The following is a 16488-nucleotide window of genomic DNA, read 5'->3' as shown; positions in this document are numbered from 1 at the left end:
TTTTTCTTTGAATAAAAATAATTTACAAGTCCAATTTTTAGCTGCATCGCTTCTCATACCTTCCTGATATGGCCATTATAGCCAGGTTAGCACAGATGTGAGCTCCTGCTTGCAGCCACCATGTCTGGACCCTTTCCCACCACATAACTGTAGTCTCATTTCCTGTTAATGTATACACGTGAAGGAGAGCACAGCTGCCGTGCTACTGGAAAAAGACTTTCCCTGCTCCATATTTTATACATGCCTCATTTAGTCATCAGGGTGGTTACGATGTTAATTGGCTCGTCATGCAGTTTAAAGCAGTTTCATATTTTGTTGAAATCCTATAAAGGCTTAATTGAGCAGAGCAAATTGCTGCCATATATCATTTCTTTATCATTTCAGTCAGGTATTTGTCATTTAGCAAAGTAAGACCACTGGGCTCAGTGCTTCAGTGAACTTATACTACTTACATACCGGCACTTATTAGGTTAGTATTACAATAAATTTAGTTAAGGCATTAGCTTGTTGAAGGGCTTTGTACTGGCATTTGAACTGGCATTCGTTTTGGAGCGCTTTCTGTGAAGGTAAAAACTCAACAAGTGTGAAGTTGAGAAATAGAAGATGACTGACCTGCAGAATATTTTTTGGTAAGTTCTCAAGGTTCTCCTTGACATTGATGGTGTAAGGAGAGAGCTCAAACACTGGTGAACAGTCATTAACATCCAATAAAACAATGTTGACAGTTGTGCGATCCATTCTGGAGCTGCTTCCACGGTCTGAAGCCTGGACCACCAACGAATAGGATGAATGTGTCTCACGGTCAAGCTGTCTGGCAACTGAAATCACCCCTGTGACTGAATCGATTCGGAAATCATTGTTGGTGTTACCTCCGGCGATGGAGAACCGGATCTGCCCATTGGTGCCATCATCAGCATCAGTGGCAAACACCTGGATGACATCAGTGCCAGTCAAGATGTTCTCCTCGATCTCAATGTCATAGATGTTTTGTGAGAAGCTTGGCGTATTGTCGTTGACATCCAGAACCATCATAGTCACGTCCATGGTGGAGGAGAGAGAGGGCTCACCTTTGTCTGTAGCCACAATGGTAAGGGTGTAGTTGGAAAGTTCCTCTCTGTCTAGTTCTCCAACCAACCTGACATCCCCAGCGATCACACCAATGCTAAACTTATTACTAAAAGTTCCTCTGAGGGAGTACTCCACATAGCTGTTGGGTCCGCTGTCGGCATCTGTGGCCTGGGCGGTGAACACCACTGTGTCCACCGGTGTGTTCTCCTGAATGTAAGTCATCTTCTGGGAAGTGAAGGTGGGAGGGCAGTCGTTGACGTCTAGGAGGATGATTGAAACCTGGGCGGTGCTGGTGAAACGGGTGGCAGGAAGCGGTGCCAGGTCATTGACAGTGATCGCCAGGTTGTAGAAGGACTGGGTTTCTCGGTCGAGTGCCCTCTTGATTTTGAGAACACCTTCCTTGGTGATAGAATAGTGGCCATGAGGATCACCAGATGAAATTTTGTAGAGAAGCTGAGCATTTGGACCTGAAAAACATAAGATTTTGGTGATTAGAGAAAGTTTTAGTTCATTTTATGTTAAACGTGAGTCAAACAGTGGGTCAAGTTCTTACCAAACTCTATTTATTCTGTTATATTTTATTGGGGTCCCTGGAATATACTGTATAATCTTGTGATAACATAGGAAATTTTAAGACCTTTTATTACACCACCAGGTAACTTTAAATCTAAGATGTCCATAGATTGATAAATGATTTAACACCCAAACCATCCTAACCGCTTGTCAAAAAGTAATTGCCCCATAAACCTAATATGTCGCCACTGGCATTAAACATTTGTGATTTCTGCGATGAGTCTATTACATCACAATGGAGTGACTTTGGTCCAATTTTCTTTGTGGAATTGTTTTAATTCAGCCACATTGGAGAATATCTGAACATGAAGGGCCTTTTTCAGGTCCTGGTGCGGCATCTAAATCCAGAATTTGGATTTGCAAAGCCATTCAAATGTGGAATTGCCATATGCTTTGGGTTCTATTTAGATGTTCTGGGATTTTGGTGACTTCTAAGAAAAGTCATCTATATTCTGTTATAGTAATTTTGGTAATTAGTGGTTTGCTGTGGTCTCAGTCATAAAACTCTTACTCTTTCCAGACTGATAGGTGTCAATGAGTTCATTCTTGAGTTTAGTCAGGGGCGTGATTTATTGCTTTTTGAGACTTTTCAGCCTACTTTATGTTTTAAGACTTGTTCTGTTAAACTGATTTCTTGTTCTCAGAATTTCACGCATTTTACAAAATAAGTAAGTCACTGTTCAACTCAAATTAAATTTTTTTAGCTCTAGCTTGTATTTCAAAATGCTTTACACCTGGGTTCCCTGACTTTAACACTTTGTACAGCATTCACTTGGAGCTGCTTCATAATGGTTATGGTTTTGTTTTTAGCAAACTTATTTTCTTGCCAAGCCTCTTTAAATTCACTGTTGCTCATAAAGTTGAAATAACCTCTTCTCATGAAATAATGGTGACAATGTGATTTATTTTTGACAGATTAAGTTTATATCCACTTGAAATTTTATTGATCAATCTCTTCCAAGCATATCACTGTGAAAATTAAACCACAATAAAAAAGAGGAATGTGACTGAAAACAAAATTATTTCAACTTTATGGGCAACGGTGTAATGTATGCACTTTTCCATGACGATGGAGCTGCTGGTGGATAACTTAACAAGAATATTTTAATTTTATTTGGCTGAATGAGCCATTTTCAGTCGGATAAAAAAGCTGAATATCTAGGAGAATAAGAAAAAATGTATGCAAAGAGACTTTTCATGACTCTAAGAACTTTCACAAACCCTGTTTGGAGGCACATAAAAGTTACAAATGATTAGACCTGCAGTAAAGTAAAGGCATGAATGTGAAAACAAACTTAATGAAAATATAATTTGAAACAGTCTCTTCTCCAATAAATCTATATGTCACAATTCAACCTTGAGTTGAGTAAAGAAAACAAAGAGAACCTGATAACCAAAAGAAAGCATGGCGTAACGAAGGTCAAATTCTGATATTTCTATTGTTCATGATATAAAAAACAAAATACTTTGCATTGGGCACTCATGTGGATAATCAACATCCATTTCCACAAATTGTACATGTGCATCGACTGGCTTCTCCTCTTGACCTCCAAGATTTCAATCCATTCATGCTGCATGACAGATTGCTATCAAAATGGAAACCAAACTGTAAGCCACTTCCACAACTGATAATGCCTTTCTGCATAACTGGTTCACATCTGAGTGGATTTGTAGAGCAAATCGCCTAACTTTGAAATCTGGCCTAATCCATAGCGCTCCCCAGGAACTGGTGGTTAAAATGAGCTTAAATTGAGTGTGGGTTATTCAATTCAACGGGTATTGAAGTGGAAAGCTTTCACGCCTTTCGAACTTTATGCGCATTTACAGTACACAAGTAATTTATTATCAGGAGACCTGCTTCCATCTGAGTTTAGACTATTCTGCAGGGAGACAAAGTCTTCGGGTCAGGGTCAGAGCTTGGGAAGTGCTAACAATGGCAGTGTTTTATTGTGACAGTGAAATACAGCAGCTCTGTATCTGAAAGGACAACGTGGTCAGATTATGTGGAGAAAAAAGCCAGGCTCTGGGTTAAGAGAGCAAGGCAGCGTATTTCCCAGGAATGTAGGTCACGATAACCACATTAGGCTTGGATAAAGCTGTAATTACAGCAAGAGAGAGAATAGCGCCAACCGTTCAAATAGCGCACTCACTTTTGAATCTCAGAAGTCCCTCACCTTAGAGGCAGAAACAACTCACGCCAATAAATCACATTGTTTGTTTAATCAGAATAACTAAATCTATTGTAGAGTCAGGAAGTTCTGTGTAATCAACCATCAAAATAATGTGACAATCTGACATTAAATTAATCTCCTGGGGCAATGAGTGCGGGGTTACAAGGTGGAGCACTTAGTGGCTTTGAATGCTGGTCTGGTCTCTTTCTGCAAGTCCTCCAAGTGCATGAATGCCTTCTCTCTGGGTACTCTGGTTTGCTCCCACTATCCAAAAACATGACTCTCAGGTTAACTGGTCTCTCTAAATTTACCTATTCATGGAAGGCATGAGTGTGTGCATGACTTTTGTCCTATGATGGACTAACAACACATCCAACGTGGCTTAGAGAATAGACTTCAAAATAAATGTGTTAGTTCATAAATCCCTGAACACATTATGGATTTGTTGTGTCAATCTTCCAGACCACTCAGCTCATCTGGTTCAAGTCTACTTAGCTCCCTCAAAATCATAACCAAGCATGGAGAAGCAGCATTCAGATGGAATCCTCATCATAAATTGTAGTCTGTCAACTTTTCATCTCTTTCCCTTATTTAACCACCATTATGTAATATTTTGCTTCTTTGTTTATTTTAATCACGTAAAGTGCTTTGAATGGCCCTGTTGTGAAAATGTGATATACAAAAATATTGCCTAATGAGATTCTAGACACAGTACTGTTTTTTTCTAGTCAAAGCATACAGTAAAGCTCCCCCCCTCCCAAACTGTTGCTGAAAGATGTTATTCAGCTGTTGCCACATCCAGGAATTAAATTATCCAAACTGAGCAATATTATTTGTCTAAATAACGTTTTGTAATGAAAGTTTGTAACCAGCAACCACCCAGACACGCCGAGTGTGTTAAAACACAGGCTATTCTCGGGTCACTACCAGGCCAGATGACCTAGTTAATTAACTAGCTAACATACACATCAGACTCCCAACATTACCTTACAAACAGGAGAAAAGATACAGTCTTCAATAATAAGCCTTAATTTAGAAAAACTGTGACTTTAGTTCAGTGAATTTGTTTTGCTGTTCCATTACTAATTAAAACCTGGTGACCTGGAGGTGTTTGGCGCTTCATTACTTTAGTATGACATTTCTGACATACCATCATCAGCGTCACTGGCCAGAACCGTGATGATACTGGATCCAGACGGCAGGCTCTCGGAGACTGAAGCGCTATACACAGTGGTGTTGAAGATGGGGGAGTTGTCGTTCACATCCAGCACGTTGAAATAAACCCGGACCGTACTGGCCTGTCCACCACCGTCCTCGGCTTTCGCAGTTAGGATGTAGTACTGCTGGGTCTCATAGTCCAATGGACGTGTAACATTGAAAACGCCCGTCACTGGGTTGAGGAGGAAGGTCCCGTCTTCATCGTCTTCCTCCAGCGAGTAGGTGACCTCTCCATTCACCCCTGAGTCGGAGTCACTCGCCAGGATCGCTGCCACGATGGAGCCTGAAGGATGACAAAGGCGCGATGTTTACTGCTTTCTTTTAAAATATTATTGCTAGAGGATTATTTTTAATACAAGTGAATGACTGATTGTTGAGCCAGCTGCTAATTCTGTCTTGGACTGCTATGACTGAACAAACAGATCATTATTAAAGGGTTTCTGAATGTTTAACAGGATTATAATTCAATTTCATCTTCACCAGACATTTTTCTTTGATTACCAACTCTTATTCAGTGCTAAGAGGGGTGAATGAGGTCTGCCAGGCAGTTGTCAGAGGCTGTAAATCAAATTGGAGTTATTCCCCATTTGACCAACTAAACTTTTGATTTCCCTCTTGAGAAAAATGCTGAATATTTCAGAGCTACAACACATAAAATGCTTGGAAAAAATGCACAAGAAAAAAAGTTCCCCTTGAGCTGTGTTAGTTTGCTCTGAGAGGTTTTCCAGAAGACAAAACATCGCCTGCTCCGTCCATTTCAGCGTGTTTAGTTTGTAACCGTATGCTCCATTAAGCGACCTCACCTGGCGCCATGTCCTCGGGGATGTCAAATGAGTATGTCGCACGGGAGAACTTGGGCGTGTGGTCATTGACGTCTTGGACAGTGATGTTCAACCTCATGTCAGACGACTGCTTTCCATCGTCCGCTCGCACCAGGAGAGAATATTTTGAGCGCCTTTCCCTGTCCAGCTTCTTAGTGGCGATCAGGTCACCAGATTCAGGATCAATGCGAAAGCTGTCGTCGGCCCCACTGATGATGGTGTAAGTCACTAAAGCATTGGGACCCTAAGAGGAGAAATAGAAGCACATTAGGTCAAGTTTATTTTCTTTTAATTTGCAGTGTCTACTTTCAACTATTTTTCATTACATTTTCAACACCGAATTTTGTTTTTTAGGTTTCAAACTCGCTAAGCCAGAACGTTAGCCCCACTTTTATACACTTTCCTTTAACATGTCATCCTCAAAGAACAGAAAAGCAGAGTGATCTGACCAGTGAGGATCAAAGAAACTGTCTGCCAGCAAAACCAGACTCTTCACTTTCCTTGTCTCCAGATCAAACTCCAGACTTGCCAAGGATGAATGAAACCTTTCTCTGCGTCGTTTTTCCCAGAGACAGTCAGTAAGGAGAGAGCTTGTGATTTAGATTTTTCGAAACGTATCACAAATGCGGATAATGAAACCAAAACCAGGACAAAGGTTAAAGGACTTTAATCAAAATGACCATCAGAAAGAAGATCCAAACAAGATTTGGGATTAAAAACATGAGGTATTGAGGTTCATCTTATGTAATAAAAAAAAAAAGTAATTTGTGTTATCCTTAAAAAGTTGGCAGGATTGAAGGTTAGACAAATTCCCAATATTAAGGTAAAACTGTTTATTTTTAAGTTACACTTTTAAAAATTGCTAATAATTTTTTATCATACAGTTCTCAAGCAGATAGACAGACACAAACCTTGAGTTCTAGGTACTCCAGGTTCTCCATACTGTCCAAAAGTATGTAGGTCACTGTAAGTCGCTCTTAACAGTTACACAACATGAAAAATAACATTATTAAAATGTTCCTAATGTGTATGGTGACCACTAACTTAAATGTTAGCTGTGCTAACCCTAAAACATTAGGTCTGCTAACACTAAAACACTACACCAACACACTATTTAACAGAAGCTAAAGCTAAAGAGCTAACTTCAATTCAAGTCATGTTCTCCTTTGAAAGACTACAATCCTTGAGCACCAATTTAATTTTGATAGCACAATTTACATGTTTCATAATGTCATTAGATATCGCATTTATATTTTGTTTTGTTCTTTACTGTGCATGTTTCATGTATATTTCTTCTTTGAAATAAAGTTTTTTGGGGAAAAAAGAGAATGTGAAGAGAGGAAACATATCTGCTGTGTAAACAGTTTTCAACCAATTCAAAATAAGAGCATGAATATTAACATCTAACTACTTGAAGAAAACAGTTGCTAACCAAAACTTCAACCCTGATGTCAAACTTTATCCAACTGAAAGCTTACAAAACAGCCATGTAGATTTTATCTGGAAAAATATATTTCTGGGAAGATAAGCGTACTGAATATTTTCCAAACTAAACAAAAACTGGTAGTTTAGGTTTTGTCTAAACTAGCAAAAGTGCAGAATAAAAAATTTACGTTGCTATTTCCACATTAGCAGATTAGAGGAAGTCTACCCACAATCAGAGTGTATATTTATTATAAAACACAGTTTCACAAAAAAATATTTATGATAAGACAAACAAAAACATATAAAATTAGATTTTGTTCCATAAGCCTTGTTCATGTTGTATGAATTCGTAGTTTTCCTTTACAAAATCAATTACCTGGTCCCATATTGCTTCAGAAAGATACAGGCTCCATGATATTCAAGATGGCCGTGGTAAGCGGCTTTGGAACAGGAGAAGAGGACCAAATGTGATATGACATGTGAATGGGCCTGGCGACAGAGCTTGACGTTTATATTTGTGTTGGGACAATGAAAGATCAGACAACTGTCTCTCTTTTGTATCTTCTGCCAAAAAAGCTAATGCGACTTCAAAAAGCTTACTGCTATTCATTGAGAAGAACCAAAGGTTCCAGTTACAGTTAAACTAAAAGAGACTCTTTCAGCTCTGCCTGATGTCCATGTAACGCTGTCTGATCCTATCTGAACAATGGGGTGGCTAATAAAGAGAAGTGTTGCATTAGGTTGTTTTATATTGACATATTTATTGGCTTGCTGGACAATGCTCACATAATCTCGATTTTAAATAGCCATTTTAATAGTATTGCCAGGGTTCCTAGGTGCCTTTTCAAAATTTCCAACTCATATCTTCTATTAATTCTGTATATTTTTTTTACATTTCATGTATTTTCATATTTAATCTACCCCATTACTTACAAAGCTGGATGAGCAAGTGTGCATCTGTTTGTTCTTATCCTGAAAATAAAGTGGTCCAATCAGAGTTTTTTATGTTGCATTATTTAAAAATATTCACATATTCACTCAGCATTAAATTTTGACATTTTCTATCATCTGTCCATATTTCACCCATTAAATGTTTGACAGATATATAGAAACAAGACATATTGTTTACATTTATTTTTTAAACACAATGTTTATTTTAGACATTAAATTTAGGAAAATCAAAGTTTCTCTATTCCAAGATGGAACTGTGAATAAAGTGTGGGAAAAAATGTTTTTTTCATAATTTAGTTTTATTCTTTCCAACACAACCTGGAAACTGCTAAAAGTTCAGCTGTTCTTGGTGAGTTCCCAGCCTTAACCCTCTGCACAGTTTATTTTAATTTTATGTAAAGGGCCAAAGCAAAGTAGCAAATTATTATGAAATGGAAGGAAAGTTATACTGTGATACTCCTAAATAAAACCCAGAACAACCTATTTCCTTCAGGAGGGCTTAACAGTTTGTTAGAGGGAAATAATCAACTTCATGACAAAGACGGGTCAGGGATAAAATTAAGGAGAATTTTAAAGCTCCGTAAGGTTATAAAAAATATGCAAAGCTTTTGATCATACCAATCAATCATCTAAAAATTGAATATGACAAAATGCAAACCTACTGCCACACAGTTGTCCATTTAAACTGACAGGCCAAGAAAGGACCTGGCCTTAATCAGGGAAGCAACCAAAAAGCCCATGTAACTTTGGAGGAGCTGCAGAGATCTACAACTCCGGTGGAAGCATTTCTCAACAGAATAACTGTTTCTTGGAAACGGTACATGTCAGGACTTTATGGATGAATCAGAAGAAAAAAAATGTTGCAAGAAAGCCATAAAAAGTCCTGACTGCAGTTTGCCACAGGACATGTAGGCAGACATGTCAGAAGGTCAGATGAGAAAATTAAAAGCTATGTTTTGCCCTAAATGCAATGCGCTATGTTTTGTGGAAAAATTTTAGCAAGGACAGGAAAGCTGGTCAGAGACAATTAGAAGATAGATTGAGTTAAATACAGGGTGACCAAGGGTGCAAAAGGACTTCGGACAGGCACAGAGGTTCATATTCATGCAGCCAGAACTGCAAGTATGTTTGAATGGCCCAGCCAAAGTCCATTTGTTAAATTTAATGGATCATTTTTAACGTAATAGAGTTTTACAGCTTGAAAATATTTACCTATGGACATTTTATATCCAGTCACTATGAGCTTGGGTTACTTTGCAAAGGAGGAAGGTCAAAATTCTGTCTCCCTGGGAATTCCCCCAAATAATTTAAATAAAGAAGAACAGTACTTCTTTGGAATCCTTGTTCTCGTAGCCAAAAAAATGATAACAGTATGTTGGTATAAACTTTTACCCCCTACTGTAAATCAATGGAAAGAGAAACTAGTGAACGTTTATACGATGGAGAAAATAACAGCAAAATTAAACTTGTCCACTGACTTATTTAAGAAAAGATGGAACCCTTTGAAGACATATTTCCAATTAATATTGTAGTAAGTAAGATAAATGTAAACACACAGGCACATATTTTATATGTAGATTTAACACATATCTCCGTTATAATAAAGACAAAAGTCACTCGAGAAAGATTTTTCCTTTATTTCATCCCCCATGTAAAAAATCCTTGATCTTCAGCTCGCCGACTTGTTTGGTTGTTGTTGAACTGTTTGTCTGGTTGTATTGGAAATTGTTGTTTCTGACTTATTGTATTAATCATTGATTTTGAATATTGATCTGATAAAATAAAGTCTTTGTTCAAAAAATAAAATTCTGTCTCCTTACTTACAAATCTAGTGAAGACACAACCCAACATAGCTGCACCTTTAGTTGCAGCTATGTTTGCAACTAAAGGTGCATAGTATTGATCCAGGGAGGCTGATTTCTTTTATTTGTTTGTGTAAGAATCTTTTTTTTTCCATTTTACAACTGTAATTGTATAAAATGGAAAAAAAAACCATTGTAGTTTGCAATTAGAATCTGAAAAAGTTGAAATAAAAAATATTTACCAAAGCTACATACTAACTGCTGAACACTTGTAAAATTTGACAGAGCATTAATAAAGTCTTATCGATATTACAGGTCAAACGTTGCACAGCCTAAGCAACTTCATAGCAGCAGTCTGTAAAAGTCCTGCTGGCGTCCCGCTGCTGGAGCCCTGCGCATTGAGACAATAAAAAGTTACGTGCAAGTGGAACAGATTTTTAGCATTTACTTAATGTTATAACAGTTTGGCTGGATTGGATAAAAGATAAAGCTTGTCTCTCACAAAATCAAATAAAACATTTTTCCTTTTCGACTCTTTTAAGACCTTTTAGCCAAAAACTTTAGACAGACTCGGCATTGTTAGGATAAGTTCATGACTTACTCTTATCTTTTTTTTGTGCTGTGAGTGAGTGCTTCTTTAGAAACTGTGTCTTCTTGACCTTGTCTCTCATTGCATTACCAGAACTTTGTCTAGGTTCCAGGTCCAATGGAAAAAAAGGAAGGAGAGCAAAATTCTGCTCATCTAAGGACCCTGCTGTCATCAATCATTTGCTCCGGATCTGGCAATCCCATTAGCCACCTGCGCCGTGGTCCGGAACCCAACACCCATGGTTTGCCAATTAATTTTCTGATATGGTTCAGAGGCAGAGCAAGAAAAGGTGGGAGATGCTGAGCTGGGGGCTCATCTGAGCACAAAGATCTATAAAAAGATCTCTGCTGTCATTTTAATTCATTTACCTTCCCCAAATAGTTTGGTTTCTTTCAGTTCACAACCATAAGAGCCTCCATGCACACAAATACACCACTGCTCAGCCCTCTGACCTTGACTCTGGCTGTCTGCTTTATAGTTCCCCTTTGAGAGAGAAGGCTGTTATAAAGGAGGACACTGCCGACCAGTTAAACTGTGGTGTTTTGAGAAGATGTTGCACCAGACTGGGGCATAGGGAATTCATTTAGCAGATGATGGCTCTTAGCTACTAAGAGAAGTGAAAGGTGTGAAGCAAGGACTGCCAGCAGGGACACATACCCAATCACAACACAAACTCCTAGAAAACAAGTGATGACAGCTCAAGGATAGAGAAGTTGTTAGAAAAAAACTGGACCAAGCTGCTGCAGTGTATGTGTTTAATTCAATGTTTTTTCATGTCTTCGAAATACACTCACTGGTCGTTTCATTAGCTGCATCTTGCTAGTATGCTGGGCTGGACTATATGGATAAAAAGTCATTACACTATAATGGTTTTATATCCATCAATATTGATAATTATTGATTTGTTTTTTTGTTTTAAATATCTGAAATACTTATATTTCAGATATATAAGTATCTGAAATATATATCAGAGGTTTGATATATATATCAAACCTTTCAAAACAGGAAAGGTTTGACCTTTCCTGTTTTATCCACAGTTTTTTCTCACAGTTTTTTAAATGTATTTTTAAGCTACTATGAGACACGGTGCTGAAACCAGAAACTGCTGCCGTGACAGTTACTCAACAAGTTGTTGCTAGGTAACCACAAGTTACTCGGCAGGTTGTTGCTAGGTAACCAAAGATTGAGTGAAATAGTTGATGCCAGCAACCTTTCTTAGCCAGTCTTGAGAGTTTGAGTAGCTAAAACCTTCTTCTCTCTACATCCCCCAGAATGCTGTGTGGTTCTTCATCATAGCTCATTGAAATGATTGAATATTCTACCATACATAAATACTCACCAACAGCATCACAACAACTTAAAACATCAATAAAAGGCAGGATGGATCTATGTTCTCATTATTTAATTTATTTTTTTTTCTTTCAAATTCTGGCTTTATCTGAATATCACTGCTGAACTAAAGACTCATTGGACCAGGCAAGTTTTTCTAATCTGATGTCACCCAGTTTTGGTTTGCTTGTGCGAATTGTAGTCTTGGTTTGCTGTTTTCAGCTGGCAGAAGTGGTGCCTTCTGCTGCTCTAATCCATCTGCTTAAGGTTTTAAAGAGTTGTGTGTTCAGGGATGGTATTCTACCTGGCGTGGTTGTAACTGCGGCTTTTTATTTTCTCCAACCAATTTGCCAATTCTCTGACATCAACAAGGCGTTTTCACCCACGCAATTGCCAGTAACTGGAAATGTATTATTTTACTGATCATTATTTGCTAACCAGAGAGAAATAGTGATAACTACTTTCTGAAATACTCAGACCAGGTATATTGCACCAACAACCATGCCATATTCAAGTTATTACTTCCAGTCAGACCTCTAATAAAAGATTTAAATTTGAAAGGGCAGGAAAGCCAATAAGAAACATTTTCAAGCAGACATAGTTGTTTTTATTGATTTTATGTAAACACAACTAGAAATGTGAGTGCGGAAAAACGGATGCGTTGAACCAATATTGAAATCCCCTCACACATGAATCCCACATGTAGCGCTGTTAAATGGGATGGGATCATTATGGTGTCTGAACTCAGCCCTTTAACTGGCCAACGTTTTGCACTCTTGGCTACTCCATGCTGGCTTCGCGAATGTGGCTTTCCCACCGATGTGCTCTGAACGCTGAGTGTCAGCGCAACTTTAGTTTCCTGCATAAGGATGTGGGCAAAGACTTGGCTGGATTCATATCTGGCTCTGAAGAGAGCCTGGATAAAATACAGGCTTCTATTTAGCAATCTATTCATGGGAGCGCTGCAGTTTGGAGTAAACATCACTATAATCTGTAAATCCTAAATAGGCTCCTTGAAGTTGTACTCTTGTTTATTTCAATTTCTGCATCAAAACAAGGTTTGACTTCTCTCCGCTAAGTTATTTTACATAAGTCTCCAATCATTTGTTATATGCAGACCTCTAAGGGAATGTATTTAATTCGAAACAGAGATCATAAGTTGCACAGCTCAGGCTTTTCATAACTTCACACAAGGAAAAGTGACCATGGATTTAATACCTTATATTAAAACATCTACGATTAAAACTTTGAATTCTTTGGCTCTCATAATTGATTTAAAATCAAATAACCTACCTAAATCCTGTTGGTAAAAAAAAGACTGTAGGTCTTTGTGTGACTTTTCTCACATTTAGAGCAAGGAGAAGGGAGTGAGGCAACAGCTGTGCCATAAAAATCTGTGGCCTCATAAGTTGAATCCGAGTCCAAAGGACTTCTTTCTAATCTCTCTCCTCTCTATGACTTGACTTTTTTCATCAACTTAAAATGTGTCCTTTGGTTTGAAGAAGGGACTGCAGACATTTTGAGGTGCTACAAGGCCTGCATTTTACCTCCTGCAGAATTTAACGTCCACATCTGCGTGAAGCAGCTGAAGAAGAAAGCTTCAGATTACTGAGAGGGATGCTGTTGAAGTAAAGAAAACGACTGACTTCACAAAGACACAGTCATAATAGGGGGCTGGAACTCTCCTTAACAGGGTTTTTACCAGTATTACAGTTATTTAAGTGAATTGGACCAACCTGGCCCTAGGTGAAAAAGTACTTGTAGTCTAAACCTCATCGGTTTGGCGGGATTAACTGCCAAAATGTGGTTGCTTTAACTGCCAATGAGTTTTTTACATTGTTAAAAAATAATTTTGACTCTGTATTCCTTGCAAAGTTGCTTTAGTTTGACCATGAATGGTCAGGCATCAGAATCTAAATCTGAATTAAAACCAGACTTTGACTAGGCCACTCCAAAACCTTCATTGTGCGGTCTTAAGCAATTCTTTGTTGATATGGTTTCATATCATTGTTGTCATGGACTGATTGTTGGAGATTCTCCTTAAAGCAGCAGTATGGAACTTTCATAAAAAATGTGTTTAAGATCATCTAAGATCTAAGATCTAAGATCGAAGATGATCTAAGATCATCTTCCTGGATCTGACTGGTTGTTTTTGAATGGGAGTGGTGCATTTCTGCAGATTGCAATATTAGTACTGGGAAAAATTGGAGGAAATCGATCTTTTCACAGATTAACTGTCTCATACTGTCACAATATAGTGACAGTTTTAACAAATATATGAAAAGCATATATTTGTTAATAAAAAACAAAACAAAAAAAGCATATACAACATATAAACATATTTCTGGATTACAGAAATTCCAGTATTTGGAATTTCTGTAATCCAGATGCTGTGTTAGTTTAACACTGGATAAAATGTAAAACACACATTCACAAAAATGTCATTTTTTGAAAATTATCTTGGAAGTCATCAAGTTGCTATTTGGTAAATGTAAGGGTAGTCCATGTGTTAGTTTTCAATATCAGTGCATCCCGTGCATGCTGTTTTTAGCCAGTCTGTTGAATCATGAAGCCTGGTCCTAACTAAAGCTCAGTTGAGCTTGAAATGTTCTTTTATAATCTCCAGGATGAGTCATCAGTGTGCTCTTGGAGTCATTTTGGTAGGCCTTATTGGAAGATTCATCCCTGTTTCATGTTCCCTTCAATTGTGAATAGTCACTCTCAATGTACTTCACTCAAGTCCCAATGATTTAGAAATGGCTTTGAAATTATTTTAGCCTGATAGGTATTTTAGATTGGTACTACTTTGGTACTGCATGTTGTCAGACAGGTTCTAGTGAATTATTTGCTCTACAGGTTCATTCCAATAAAACTCAACCAAAAATGTGGTTAATCACAATGATGCTCTAAAGCCATGATTTCACACAGTGCAGGCCTGGTTTGGATAGATAATAATGAAATCAATCACTCAAGCTGATCTTTATGGCTAAATATTCACAACTGAGCCACAGCTTTCTGGAAATTAACATTTTATTTCAATGACTTTTCTGGTTTACAATTTCCAATTGTTGCTAATAAAATGTGACCTAATTGAATTTAGTGTTGCTTGAAGAACTATTTGGATCACATTTTTATTTCAAATTGCTTACATCCATTCTGGAAGCAGCTAAATGGAAAATGGGCACAGTGAAGCACAAAAGCAGTCAGACAGAAAAGAAAGTTTGGGAGTCATTACCTCATCTGCATCTGTGGCTGTTAGCTGCATTATCTTGAAGCCATCTCCAACATTCTCCTCAATGGTCACATCCAGAATATCATTAGGAAAAACAGGTGGGTTGTCATTGATGTCCTGCAGAGTGATCTCCACCTGCAGAGGAGGAAGAAGAGGAAACGCCAGAGTGTTTTATTAAAACTTTGCCAAATGGCTGCATTCTACCTGCTGCAGCTGCAGAGATCACAGCAAAGCAGTAACCTTTTGTGCCTTCTTGGATTTCATAAGATGAAGGAGCTACACTTGCAGAACAAATGTGCTGCTATTTAATTCCAGCAATAATAAAATGAGAGAAAAACTGAAATTATGAGGTGTTGTGGAAAGGTGAAAAAGAAGTTAGCAAGGTCTACAGGGATGAGAAAAAGAAAATCTACATTTTTTCAGCTTTAGCCTCGGCACACAGTGAAACATTTTCAGTTTCTATTATTCAATACCCATTGCGATCATTTACAAAACAAAAACAAAGCCAAGAAGTTTGTATAACACCAAATACACTTCAGGGTCAGGTGAAACAAATTGTCAAAATGACTTGTTTGTTTGTAAGGTTTGAAAGGAGAACGCATTTACTTTGTAAGAAAAGTGTGGCTGCACATCTTAGGTTTGCAAAGTGGCTTTTGAATGAAGGGATATCTGACCTTGATGCAAAATAAAATACAGTTTAACAGTACAAACACTCAATACCAACAGAAAAACACGGAGGGTTAGTTTATTAAATATATTCTTCAATCTTGTGTTTTTTGTACAGTTATGGTTATAATGCTATTTCTTTTGGCTTCGTAAAGACAAAACAAAGCTATAAAACATTTAATAAATACTTAATTAATTCTGTTTTGATTTGTTATACTGTAAGAAATATAAATGTTACCATTCAAACCGGAACATGTGGCTTAAATAAGGATTGCACTGTGTCTATGAACTGTCTTAGCTGTTGGTAAAGTAACATATGTGATAACTTTAGCTTTGGCTGCACTCTGTCACATGTGTCTTTCTCTTTTTTTACCCAACTATGACAGCAAAAGAACTTATTAAACCACACAGATAAGGCTGTGGTACAGTGAAATGGACTAAAGAGTCTGACTTTATATTTAGTTTTGGCTTAGCTCAAAATTAATTTTTTATTAAGTTTTATCCAAAGTTCCATCTAGCCTGTGTTTTCATATTTGCCCCATTCAAGCCAACAAAGAAAGCAGGAGTTTATTAAGCTGCATCAATAAAAGTGTGGTTCAGTATCTAATGGAGAAAAAAAAAGTGGAGTAACTCAATATGAAGC

At 37.7% G+C, this 16488-nt stretch overlaps 1 protein-coding gene across 2 annotated transcripts in view; it reads right to left on the bottom strand.

Annotated features, from left to right (window-relative positions):
* The window catches only part of fat4 (FAT atypical cadherin 4), a 130172-nt gene that overhangs the window by 44024 nt on the left and 69660 nt on the right, over positions 1–16488 (bottom strand). For both annotated transcript variants that reach the window (XM_032554567.1, XM_032554566.1), the window contains exons 2-5: positions 15183–15314; positions 5834–6095; positions 4963–5313; positions 613–1535 (exon numbers count right to left, since the gene is read on the bottom strand). In XM_032554567.1, the coding sequence (XP_032410458.1) occupies positions 613–1535; positions 4963–5313; positions 5834–6095; positions 15183–15314 (1668 nt within the window). The remainder of the gene's footprint in view (positions 1–612; positions 1536–4962; positions 5314–5833; positions 6096–15182; positions 15315–16488) is intronic.

Source organism: Xiphophorus hellerii, chromosome 23 (genome assembly GCF_003331165.1).
Source record: "Xiphophorus hellerii strain 12219 chromosome 23, Xiphophorus_hellerii-4.1, whole genome shotgun sequence".
NCBI classification, from domain to species: Eukaryota; Metazoa; Chordata; class Actinopteri; order Cyprinodontiformes; family Poeciliidae; genus Xiphophorus; species Xiphophorus hellerii.
This window is presented reverse-complemented; position numbering and strand designations above follow the sequence as displayed.